This window comes from Dermochelys coriacea, chromosome 12, assembly GCF_009764565.3.
Source record: "Dermochelys coriacea isolate rDerCor1 chromosome 12, rDerCor1.pri.v4, whole genome shotgun sequence".
NCBI classification, from domain to species: Eukaryota; Metazoa; Chordata; order Testudines; family Dermochelyidae; genus Dermochelys; species Dermochelys coriacea.
In genome coordinates this window covers 23,068,428-23,081,720 of record NC_050079.1, presented here as the reverse complement: position 1 = coordinate 23,081,720, position 13,293 = coordinate 23,068,428, and the positions used below count along the sequence as shown (strand labels likewise).

The 13,293-nt window shown below is 37.8% G+C and overlaps 1 protein-coding gene across 3 annotated transcripts in view; it reads right to left on the bottom strand.

Moving 5' to 3' along the window:
• DPY19L3 (dpy-19 like C-mannosyltransferase 3) overlaps window positions 1–13,293 on the bottom strand; it is a 66,191-nt gene that overhangs the window by 35,028 nt on the left and 17,870 nt on the right. For all 3 annotated transcript variants that reach the window (XM_038367983.2, XM_038367984.2, XM_038367985.2), the window contains exons 4-9: window positions 11,034–11,124; window positions 9,519–9,640; window positions 8,496–8,641; window positions 6,525–6,648; window positions 4,993–5,127; window positions 1,092–1,223 (exon numbers count right to left, since the gene is read on the bottom strand). In XM_038367983.2, coding sequence (XP_038223911.1) covers window positions 1,092–1,223; window positions 4,993–5,127; window positions 6,525–6,648; window positions 8,496–8,641; window positions 9,519–9,640; window positions 11,034–11,124 — 750 coding nt within the window. The remainder of the gene's footprint in view (window positions 1–1,091; window positions 1,224–4,992; window positions 5,128–6,524; window positions 6,649–8,495; window positions 8,642–9,518; window positions 9,641–11,033; window positions 11,125–13,293) is intronic.

The window sequence follows — 13,293 nt, the reverse complement described above, 5'->3', positions numbered from 1 at the left end:
GGCTCCTTCCTACAAAGGATTCTGATGGCTTGAAGTTAAGGATCTGTCTGAGTCCTACTGAAATCAATGAGACACTGTGTGTAAAGGTCTGTTCTCACATATACCTTTGCGAGATCAGGGTCTCCGCCTGCATGTTTGTAAATCTTAACAGCAAGTATAGAATTGTGACATTGCTGATACATCTAAAATGTTAGAATCTGGGAGGTATCCATTTAATTATCAGTGAGTAATCACTGAGCCTTTACTCTGCTGAAATCTTCTAACCAGCAGTAATAGCCTGTTGAAAATGACCACCCTGAACCATTAAGCAGCGGGGTATTTGGCTGGCTGGTGGAATGAAGGGAAGTGGGCTTTATGGCTTGGGGTGGGGGGAGGAAAACTGCTGTAAAAGGGTCAGCATGGTCACTGACTCATCCCCTAGGAATGCAAGATTTAAAAGGGGCAGCTCGGGCATCCTGGGGCACCAATTATTCAGGGAGGATAGGGTTCCCCTGTAAAGCTTTGGAGTCCATTTGTTTTGGCCCTATAAAAGGGGGGAAGTAAACCTGACTGGGTTTGAGGGAGAGGCAGCCACACTAATTGCTGGCGCCTCCTTGTGGCAGATGTCCAGTGCAGGTACTCCATAGGAAAGGTGTATATAATGACCAGATAAATGGCTTGGAAAAAGACTTAAGAGGTATTTGTTAAAGGAACGAACGGGGGGGGAGGGGTTGGCTTCCTGCTATACCAATCATAGGAGTTCCCATTCTTGTAGCCCACCTTAACTCTCCTACGAGGGAGGGTGGCTGGTAAGGTCCTGGCAATGGATTTGCTGGAGGGACCTGGATAGAAAGAGAGGGAGCTGATAAAAGCCCCATGGGTAATTTTGGAATAAATATGGGGTTACCTGCTATGTACACTTTTATTTGCCGGGTAGTCCCAGACATCTAATAATAAAGTTGCAGCCTGATTAAACCTATGTCTCCTGTCCTTGTATTGGTATAGCCAGACTAAGAGTGTTGAAGGGGAGAGTTTTCTAAAAACTTAACTACTTTAAATTTGTCATACTGCTTCTTTACTATTACAAAACAAAAGCGGTTTTGAGCACATACCTGAACTGTTCTTGCTAGCAAGACTGACACATTAAAACTTATAAGTAGGGATCCAAGAATCATGGAATTAAAGAACTGTAGAACACAGACCAGTAGTATGCCTGTTAATTGTATAATGTAGAGCACTGTAACCTGCAACAGAGAGATGTTATGCATGCCAGAATAATTAGAAAAATATTTACTTTTCCCTGAACAAAAGCAAGTATTTTTACTATTGGTCTTTCACTTATGTCAATCACTTCTAGTGTTAAATGTGGTATTGTGACAGTTTCAGATCATCATATTCAGTGGTACTATCTTATCTTTGTATAATCACACACAAGAATCAATAATTAGGTTAATAGTATTTCATGCTTTTGCTATGAATGTTTGATGACCCAGTGACCTAGGCATATGAATGTTACAACTAGGAAAAAGTTAATGGCATAAAATGGCTTAAGCATCTTGGGGAAGTATCTTTCTGTGCCAGCATTTGGGATCACAAATACTTATTCTCTTTACAGGATTATCACTGCCAGCAAATGACAGTTGTACAGAAAGCAACTAAATTTTCTTGAGCTTCTTATGAAACTGCAATAGATAAGGATGCTCAACTGGATATTTGTTTATCATACATCAGTGAAATCCATTTTTTTTACTGTGTGTTTCTTTTAATTAGTACTTTGCATATGGTAGATCAAGAGTTCAATACTGGATTACAGCATTGGCCTAACTTAATACCAAATAGATAAGATCCAATTTTAAGTCAATATGCAACAATATTCTGTGGCAAAGACGCTTTTTTTTTTTAAATATCTTAATTCTTTAGGATGAAATGAACTGCCAAACTTTGTGGTAACTGCTGAGGTACATCAATGGCTACCCTGATCTTATGTCTGCAGATATACTTAAGAGACCTTTTTGTGGAGTTTTGGGATGTTTATAAAGCAGATTATGAGTAGTTTTAGTCTTTTTCATCCTTGTTGATTTTAAGCATAAATTAATACAATTACTTTAAAATTCAAGTCACCATCTTTTTGACTTAAGCTGTCTGACAGTGAAGTATTCAATTTACACAGGAATACTAGCCATAAATCTATACATTACCCATTCTTAAAGTATTGTCTGTTGGATCATCTTACACTTAATGTAGCAATACTTAGAACACAGGTTGAAATCATCTCAATGGAACCGGTAGGCTTTTGATATTTAACTCAAGGAAAATGTCTTTTTCCTAGCTAAACAATCATTCAGCTGATAGTGAATTCCAGTTTTTATTCTCTATACAACAATCTTTTTTTGTCAGTTCAGCACCATAGTGATGGCTTCTGTTCTACGGTAAACTTGAATGTCTCAAGGGTATAATTTGTCTTGCTTGTTGCTGCAACAGCAATCTGGTCCATTCTGTTCCTCCTTTTCGATGTATGGTGCAGTGACTATAGCTGTCTTTCAAACTATGATGTAAGGTTGTCTTGACAACCTTCAGACAGTTTTATGACTTCGTTATCCTTTCCACACAGTTTATCTGATTAGATTCAGCATGACGGCAGGTGCTTGTAGAATCAGTATCTTCAACATTTCCCATGCAAGATTTTCTGTTAATTTTTGGGGGCTCTGGTGGTGGCTCAAAAGCTGAAGGAGAACCCTACTGTATACCTGTAATAGATAAGCACCTTTGGGGGCACTCTATAGTCTCTAGCACAACGGAGACCTGAGACTGTTTTTGTTTTGGGAGCTACAGTAAAATGAATATTAAACAACCTACAACTATATAAAAATTGAGATATTGGACCTTGTTCTGTCCCCAAGTGACTTCAGAAGGATTGCATGGATGTAACTCATAAAAGAATTGTGCCCAATTTATGGTTTCTATAGAGCTGTATATTACTGCATGATACGTAATGCAATACCATACAATTTAATATAGCCTTCAAATCACACCATTTCAAATAGATTTTGTAATTTTGGATGTAAACAGAAAATGTCTCAAAGAAAAACTTCCAATCAAGATATTTAAAAATGGATCCCTGATGTTAGGCTCCTAAGTTCTTATCCTGGCACATAATTACATGACCTGAATTTCAAAAATGCTGTGCATCCAGCAGCTCCTATTGAAGTAAGTGGCGGTCCTGGGCCAATAGGTATGCAAACAGCATTTACCTAAAAAGAAACTTCATTTTCAGTTTTGCTGACTAACTACAGGAATATAAACTTCTCTGATGGTTGATCACATCCCCAGGACTGTTGAACTGAAATTAGAATTTCCTTTAAAGCATTCATGCTCATTAGTTATGAGTATTATCGGATTCAGATAGCCTCGTGGCTTACAGGTATTACACTTGTAATTACTCTTTTTTAACTAGTTACTATAATTTAACCTAGTTTTTCCTCCGAAGTTTTTTGTTTTAAAATGTAAACATTTGTTTCTCTTCAATAAAGGGAAAAAAGTTGTATTAGTGCTAGAACCCATTAGCACTGTTCATTTCTTATTCAATATATGAAGTTACTTAGCATTACAATTAGTATACCATTACATTGGCAACTAAAAGTAACATGAGAGAAACATTTATTTCCTGAATAATTTTAATTGATCATACACATTCATGGGAGGGACAGTAAGTAAATCTTATAAATCACATAGCTGACAGGTGATTTTATTATTTTTTTGATAAATTCAGACCCATGAATTTATTAAGGATGCATATTCTCAACAAAACATACTTAAATATAAACTGGGAGTTACTTTCCATCATTGCAAATTCAAATACAGCATATGCTAGAAACATGCTAAAAAAATTTTTTTTAACTGCACAAAAATGCAGAGTTCTCTGGAATAAATCTTGCTATGTATCCTTTTTTTTCTAAATTAGTAAAAAATTGGCTCTGATTCAAATCTGTATGAATTAGATACTCTTTTTCTTTCTGGAATCTTTTAACTTTTTAAAACAAAAAATATTCACTGAGATGCTTTATGCTGTTTAACTGTTGTCTAATTTATTGCTTCAAATTAAGGTTTTAGAATACTGCACCCAGTTTAAAAGTCTTTATGCAATTACTTTTGTATTTTACCAGACCTAACTAAAGCTCTTATCCTACAAAGATTTATGCAAGTGCTTAACTTGCTACACAAGAGTAGACCCAATGGGATGGGACCATTCATGTGTAATAAAGCTGAGCACAAGCATAATTCTTTACAGTATGAAGACCGTAGTCATTATCATTCTAGCAAGAATATAAAAGTTTTACACTTTCATGTACTTAATGCTGCTGTATATTTGGTAGAATCCATGTTTGACAAGTATTTGTGATCACAACTACAGCTGACATGATTTCATTTGGTTACAATCCCCAGCGAAGGCATGGCTTCCCCCCCCCCCCCCGCCCCTTGTTTTTTACAAATGGTTTTAGCAGAGGCTGTAGTAAGACTGCTAAAACCTTACTAAGCCTGTAGTTTCTGAACATGAGTTCCCATACCTGCTTTCAGATCTGCCTGATTGCAAGCATTTATCTGTGTGGAATCAAATGTAGAATTGGGGTCCTGGTTTGTAACTATAATTGCTGTGGCGGCAAATAGTTTTATAATCAAGTTTGGCCATAATCATGTTTGAAAATCATCCTCAAAACACTAGTTGAGGACAGGGCTTCACTATTACAGAATTTAGGAGTTGCACCAAGTGAAGAGGAACAAAGCCAGACACCATTCCAGCTGAAAAATCCTAATCTCTTTCCAAAAAAAGTATATATGTTCAAATTACTCAGTTATATTATAGGAAATAACTGATTGTGGTTATTTAAGAGCACATCACAGAAGTGCACTGCATATAATGTGCTACTTTCAAAAGTAAAACACTGTGCAAAGGAACTTCTTGAAGCTACATTAGTATTAAATTCAAAGTCTGGTCATGGCCAGAAATAAGATTACCTTTGTTGTGGGAAGCATGTCAAGACAGTCCAATATGAATAATACTAATGCTTGCATCAGCATCATAAACTGATTGAATTGCCAACTCAGGCTAAAGAGAAAGGTTGATATAAACACTGCCAGAAGTGTCAGTTTCTGAAAAGAGAGAGTTCTTATGTAACTTGCATATCTCCAGCAATAAGTGTTTGGGGGGGGAAAAGGGGAGGGTTTTCTCAAGGGTTAAATTAAGAGTACATGTTTAGAGTTTGACACTGAAAAATCTTAATTTCTAACTACAGTAATTGGATTGTAATGAGACAGCTGGTATTTAGAGTTTCAAGTACCCCAACTTACACACACAATTTTTGCACCTGCAAATTTTACAGTTGTAATTTCACCTGGAAAAATGGCTAGGTCTCAGCTCAGCTTGAAAACTTACCTGATAGGCCAGGGCCGGGAAAACTTCAGGTTTTTGAAATTTTATGTAGGGCCAGTTAGGGGAGGCTGTGCTTCCCCAAACAGCCAGGCATGCCCCCTCCCCTAACCTCCCCCCCGCTTCTGACACACTGATGGGGGGGCCCCCCCAGGACTCCTCCTCCATCCAACCCCTCCTCTCCTTTATGACTGCCCTCCCCGGGACTCCTGCCCCCATTCAATCTCTGTTCCCTGCCCTCTGACTGCCCTAACCCCTATCCATACCCCTGAACTCCCCTGCCCTCTCTCTCCAATGCCCCAGCTGTTCCCTGCTCCCTTACCACGCTGCCTGGAGCACCAGTGGCTGGTGGCACAGGTGTACCAGGATAGGCAGCCGTGCAGCACAGAGCACCGGTCAGGCTGGGCTCTGCTGCCCAGAGCATTGCACCAAACAGCAGCGTGGCTGCGGGGGAGGGGGAGACAGCCTCCCAGGCCAGGAGCTCTGGGGCCGGGCCAGATGTGGCCCGTGGGTCATAGATTGCCCATTTCTGTGTAATAGGCTCACGTTGGGTATGTTGTGTTTCATTATGTTGACCAAATCTGAAGTAATGACTTAAAACTGACAGTTGAACAAACTGTATCATGTACGTGCTTTTACTGCTAAAACTAAGGGTTAACTCAATTTTTTTAATGTAAAATTAAAGTAGGGAGGAAAAAAAAAAACTAATCTTTGGGCTTTGTAAGCCTTTTTCCTAACCTCTCTTTGGGTGACTCTTGACCTCCCAAATATATAAAACTCTCCTTCTTGTGCTCTGTACATTTTTTTTTCTTTCAACAGTGAAATGTTTTATTAAAAACAGTTTCTTTTGCTATTTTTTTTCAACCCTGAGTGCATTTATCAGTGTTTGCACCCCTTCATAGTTCAGTTTGTTTAAATTAACTGCAAGCTCCTCAGAGTAACAATTCTTTCTACCATCTATTTGTACAGTGCCTTCTACATTTTCCATCACTATATTTAATAATAGTGCTTTCCTTCTGATTTATAGTCAGTTACCAGAAGCGCACACTTCTGTTTTCAGCAGCTCTCCTGACATTTCAGATACTAGTTTTGCTATATCAAATATGTTAGAAATACTTACTTCATGAAGAGGCCGTAAATGAGATCTGAATAGGAATGTGATTGCTGCTATTTGAACTGCAAAGAATGGCAGTGCCCAGTTCTCTCTTAATGGAATGGTGAATTCTACTCTTGTGGTATCTATTCTGCACAAAACAAATGCAGAGATTCATAAATTCATAAATCCATTCATAAAGATTCATAAAACCCAGGCTTCTGCAAAGATTTCAATTAAAATTGAAATTAAATTAAAATTGAAATCTTATTTGGAAAATCACACAATTAAATTAGGCTTGAATAAAGACTGGGAGTGGATGAGTCATTACACTATTAAACTATTTCCCCATGCTAATTTCCCCCCCCCCCCATTGTTACTCTCACTTTCTTGTCAACTCTTTGAAATGGGCCATCCTGATTATCACTATAAAAGTGTTTTGTTTTTTTTGTTTTTTTTCCCCTCCTGCTGATAAAAGCCCACCTTAATTGACTGACTGGTCTCGTTAAGAGTTGGTATGGCAACCCCCATTTTTTTTTCATGGGGGTGTGTGTCTGTGTGTGTATATATAGAAAATATATATACAGAGGCGCGCGCGCACACACGTGTGTCTCATTATATAGTAACAGTGTTAGTGTTTAGTCTGGTATCAGCAGAAAGAACGAGGAGTACTTGTGGCACCTTAGAGGCTAACAAATTTATTTGAGCATAAGCTTTCATGGGCTAAAGACCACTTCATCAGATGCATGTGGTGGAAAATAGAGTAGGAAGACAATGCATGCATCTGATTAAGTGCACGCTAGCCCATGAAAGCTTATGCTCAAATAAATTTGTTAGCCTCTAAGGTGCCACAAGTACTCCTCGTTCTTTCAGCTGATACAGACTAACACGGCTACCACTCTGAAACCAGACAAATGTAAATAATCCCATGTCCATTTCTCCTTTATGTAGCTGAAGTAAGTGAAAATGTAACAACCTGTTCATCTGAACCATTCTTACCTGCAAGACCCTAGTAGAGTAATTCTATGACAAACTCCCCATTATACAACTTGGTCCCATGTAATCATTTTATCTGGATAAGTAACATCCTTCTACTGCACACTATTTATTAGAAAGTTGGAGAGAAAACAAGTCCATTCCAAGTCTTCCATATGTGGAAAAAATTACCTCTTAAATAAAGATATGAAATACTATATATCGTTTTAAATTACTTTCTCCTCTAGAGCACTTAACACTAGAGAACTATAAGGAATCACTCTGTAACTGATTTACTTACCGTCAAATTCCTTTACAGTAGTCACAACTACTGATTAACATTTCAAACACCTTTTGGGACAGCTTTGATAGTACTGACATACTTTTATTTTCTTAGTTGTTTTCTGAAACTTAAAAAAACCCGAAAGTTCAAGAGCCAGCCTCACTCAAGCTGGTGGTAGGGCAATGCAGCTAATCTGATTCTTTAAGGATTCCCCGAATTGAGGATTCCTTAGGTGCCATAGCAGCACAGCAGGTCCTATGCTACCTTTTTCCTGACCCAGAATGCAAGAGGGGAACTATATCTATAGGGGAACAAAGGGAGTGGTTGTGACAGAAGTTCTGGTCACCCTAAGCTCTTGGGGCTGTGATGCATCTGGCATAAATTACTGCACCTCTTAGAATACTTTGACTTGCATTGAGGAGATATGAGGCTGGCACAGAAGTGCTGCTCAATGTGGAAACTACATAGGCTGCTAAAAGCCATTTGGGAATTCCCACTTCAGTCTGGTCCAAAAAGAGCTTGGATATGCCATATTTTTAGAGTTTCCTCAAACTTTTGACTATCTCTAATTATATCTAATGTTTTTAAATATCTGGCTGATCTAAAGAGACCCTCTCTGCTGTTTTATGCTCTCCCTTACCCCAAGTTTAATCCTAGCAATTCACTGTTTTAATATATGTCTTAACCTTTTGTGTCAGAAACTAAAACTTTAGAAGGGTCACATATTAATTCACACTCACCTGTTTGTAATATACCAGAAAGCTGCTAACAAACCTGAAAGCCATGTTCCACTAAGAAGCCAGCTGGTTACATACAGAGCAATGACATAAAGTGCCTGAAGTCCAAACAAAGTGTAGATATAAAAATAAACAGGCTCTAAATAATTCTGTAAAACAGAGGAACATCATAGTTAAACTATTTCAAGTATTTTATAAAATTAATGTGAATTTAAAGGTAATGTCTCAACACTTTTGCAAAATAACAATACAAATAATCAATGTTAAAGACCAGTGAAATGGTATTAAAAACCTAATACATTTTTTCAAAAATATATTCATCATGACCCAGTGATTCAAAAATCTGTTAAGTGCCTAAATTTAGTTGACTGATAGTTCATAATATGAAGGTCTGTTAAGCAGACCCTTTCAAAGCTTCCTGTTTAAAGTCTCATCTTAAACTCTCATGGTCTCCACCTCTCAATACCCTGCCCACTCACAGGGAGGGAACTCGCCTGCAATAGCTACAAGAATCTTCACATCCCTTTAACCACAAGGGTGAGGTGAGCTGCTAGCCAGAGAGAGAATGTAATAGGAAGGCTATATTTGCTCTTCTAATGAAATGAGGCAAGCTAGGAGAGTTTCCCTCATAGTCCTGGCATATTACAAGGCAGCACCATCACTTGGCCAGACCTATTCTGCTGCTTAAAACCCTGAGTGCACATGTACATACGCATACATAGACTCTTTAAAGCTTTAAAATGACCACAAAGGGTCTTGTTCCTTTTGCAGGTGCAAATCCATAATGGCAGCCACAAGTGGGTAATTCCAACCACCTTTAAACATTTAAAATTTGGTTTTCCTATTATGTTCATGTGTGGTTGCTTTGAAAACTAAGGGTGGTTCTTGTTTTTATAGATTTTTAAAACAATTGCAGGAATATATTTATCCTTGGAATTAACCAAAATGTGGGTTCTCGGTCACTGGGAAGTTTTCATGAAGCATCCATATATAGCTACTTATTTAAAGCCATAATTAAATACCTACCTGAATGGGAAGAATCCTATATAGTATGCTGAGAAACAGCTCTTGGTAAACATTCATTCTTTCAAGTATGTTAATTGTCCTCAGAGATTCAGTTTTATTGTCATATATTAAGCCATGTAAACCTAAATGTTAAAGAGAAATTAAAATAGAATAATATCTCCCTCCCCCCCGCCCCTCAGTTGTACAGTGAAAAGTTTGCAAGCATATTTTAAGATCTTTCATGGAAAACTTTGCAAAGCTTTACGTCAAGGATTCAAAACCATGTTTTTATATCTGGTTCACTTACTAAAATCTAAAACTTTTTTATTAAAGTTAATTTTCCCACTTTGATAGCAGTGTAGGCATTACCCTAAGACTCGTAGCATGACCATGGCTAGCCCAGATCAGATGACTTGGACTTACAGGCCTTGGGATGCAGGATTAAAAACTGCAGCGTAAACATTAAGGCTTGAGCTGGACCCCGGGGCTCTGAAAACCCATAAGATAGGAGGGTCTAAGAGCCTAGGCTCCGGCCCGAGATCAAAGGTCTACACTATTATTTTTAGACCCAGGAGCCAGACTCAAGTGACTCAGGCTCTGAGACTTGGTGCTGTGGTATGGTGTGTGTGTGTTGTGTGTGTGGTGTGTGTGTGTGTGTGTGTGTGTGTGTGGTGTGTGTGTGTGTGTGTTGTACACTTAGAATGGAGATTACTGGACTGCTATACAGTGAATGCAATTCTGTATATTTAGTAATGTATGTCAACATGCAATATTGTACCTATAAGCATGATGCTGTGGAAACTGCAATAATTGATGTTAGAGGCACTAGAGTTGGGACATTAATACTGGGATCATGAGCCATTCACATTTAGGTCACTGCTTTAAAGTCAGCTGAGATTGACACTGACTAAATTGTTAACAACCATGCTAGCTGTTAGGTAGCATAAGAAAAATTAATTGGCATCTCAGTCCCGTGTCTTGAAGACAAACTATCACAAATAACCCCAATAGACGACATGGTAGATATTCTTTATCTGTTTTGCAAGAACACCTAGATGTCTCAACTAGGTATTAGGGCTCCATTGTGCTAGGCACTGTACAAATATGTAGCTAAAAGTCCCTTCCACCAAACAATCTGCCTATGACACAACCCATGGATACAAAAAAAGGGTGGTAAGGGGGTAGAACACAGTGTAGTATTGACTGCTTATAATTATTGTAATAAGCAGTTACAGCATATGAAATGCTTATCTATTGTTGACTAAAACAATTTCTATACCTGTTTAGTGTTTTGCCTCATCACACTTAGGAGTGATCTCACTTTCTCATGGGGCGGTACACTGGAGGGACCAATGTACCATTGCAGAGCTTATATTTCCACTGTCTAAACTATTTCTGCTTTGTGGATGAATCCAACAAAGTTGTCTCTAGCATGATTATTACAGCAACCTTCACAAACATTATATTCACTTTTCACTTTATAAAAACAGTATCTCATCAAAGCAAAGTAAAATTTACTTTACAGGTTACAAATACCTTGTTGGATGGATGTAGCCTGCAGCATCTCTTTGTAGTAAGAGTAATACAATCCACATTCAGTCCTGAATGAAATTTCCCGTTCTACTTCCTGCAAATAAGTTAGAAGTCCTGCTACTTAAGATCAATCATACACCAGAGCTTATGTTTACATATCAGTACTGGGTGAACATGACTTGCTTCAGCAAACTCTGGGCCTGATCCTGTAAGTCCTATTCACATGAGCAGTTCTTTCTCACATTTTGACCCATCAAAGTCAACATGAGAGAGAATTACTCAGTTAAAATTGTAAAAATGGGCCCTTGGGTAAAGAGACATGCGCCAGGAGCTTAGGCCCAAAGTAAAGGTTTTATAAAGTTTTTTGTAATTCTGGAATAGGAATATTATGCTTCAACTGACTTGTTTTTTTTTTTTTTGTTTTTGTTTTGTTTGTTAAATCTAAACCTTCCCCTTCATGTTAGGAACAGAATTCCTGGCTGAGCTGCTAAATTATATGCACAGTGACTGGAGTCATCTAGTTCATACTTTCTATGTGACTTAATCCAAATATGGCTGATATTATGTTGGTAAACTGGAGGGGGGGGAGAGAGAAAGGACAGACAAAATGGCAGAGGTGGTATAACCGCTCTCTTGATTGAAGAAGCTTGCCTGCCTTTTATCATGCAAGTTTGAAATGTAGGGATGTTGTTGGTTCCTCATTTACTATTTTTCTGGATTGTCAGACATTGATAGTAGCTAAGAACTGCATATTTTTACTCAGATATGCTGGCTAGAAGACTGCCTCTTTTCTTCCAGATACAGACATATCTACAGATATCAGGCCTTTGCCACCGTCAGGCTAGATTAATCAAACGTACTTTACCTAGGGCTACATCTTAACCTCACTTGAGGACATCAGCTAGTGTGGAATGCAGCTGCCCACTTGTTAAATGGTGTTTCTTGCAGGGAGCCAGCTGTTCAACACTTTATAGTTTAACTTTATAGATTAAAAACTGGCCTCCTATTTGTTTTCACATTCCAAATTAAGGTATTAGTTTCAATCTATAAAGCCTTAAATTTGTTTGAGTTCTTGGTATCTCAAAAGCCTTTTTTTTTGTCTTTTTGGCTGATGCTGCAGCAGTTGAGACCTAGTGAGGCATTCAAACTTACAATGCTTTAGTTTAGACAGAAGGGGATTTTCAATAGGGGATCTCTGCTTCCTTACATTAGTTCATGAGTCTTGTGTGCTTAATGAGGTTTATACACATGCTCAGAGCCTTGGATGAGCACACTTTGACAAATTAAAATATGGAAAACAAAATGTCATGCAGTGAAATCATTTAGTTTTTCATTTTATCTTAGCAATAATAGTGACCTTTAGTGCATAAATGGAATTTTTAAAATTTTCTATAGCTAATAAAACTAGAATGCCATATGTGGAGTAAGCAATCTCAATATGAAGAAATTGCAATAAGATTCCTAAAGCTAATCCTATTAATTCATCTTCCTGTACAAAAGCACATTGCTGAAATAACTGAATAGCTTCACTTTCCCAACTTTTATGGTATCATTCTTGTTAATGCAATATTGTATAGCATCCTAAGACTTGCATCTCCTTTACACAGTCATGCTGATTCTCTCATCTCCTAATGTTGGACCAGAATCAATGTTGATTCAGTGCTAACATAAAACTAGCCAAAAATGGCTTCCTCTTCCCCAGTGTAGAATCCTGTTGCAAAAAACACATTTTGCTGAAGCTAACTGTAGACAAAAATAAACCACTAGAAGCTCTGATCTGAGGAAAAACTGACAAAAATACATTTGAATCACCATAGTCAACACTGAAACTCTCCCAGTTGCTTTCCAGTATACTAAAACATTACTATGTCAGTGGACTACATTGACTTTGTGCCTTTTTAATATTTAATATCCTACTAAGCAAAATGAATAGAGTTGAACCAGATCATAGGATGGGATGGCTGCAGTTTCCAGTTTTAAATTCACCACTAATACAAAATTTTTTTCAAACAGAAACAACATTTAAGTGTTTAAAGTAGAAGGAATTTTTAACACTTGGAATTTACCTCTTCTCCTCCCCCCTTAGTAATCACGGGGGGGGGGGGGATCTAATTAGCAAAAATGCATTCAAACATGATTAATACGTAATTCTGGCACCAGCTGTCTTCAACCAAATGCTATTTATATTTTACGACCCAAACACTAGTGAGTTTTACATCTGTTTCATGCTAAGATAACATCTGCTTTACTCATTCACAACACT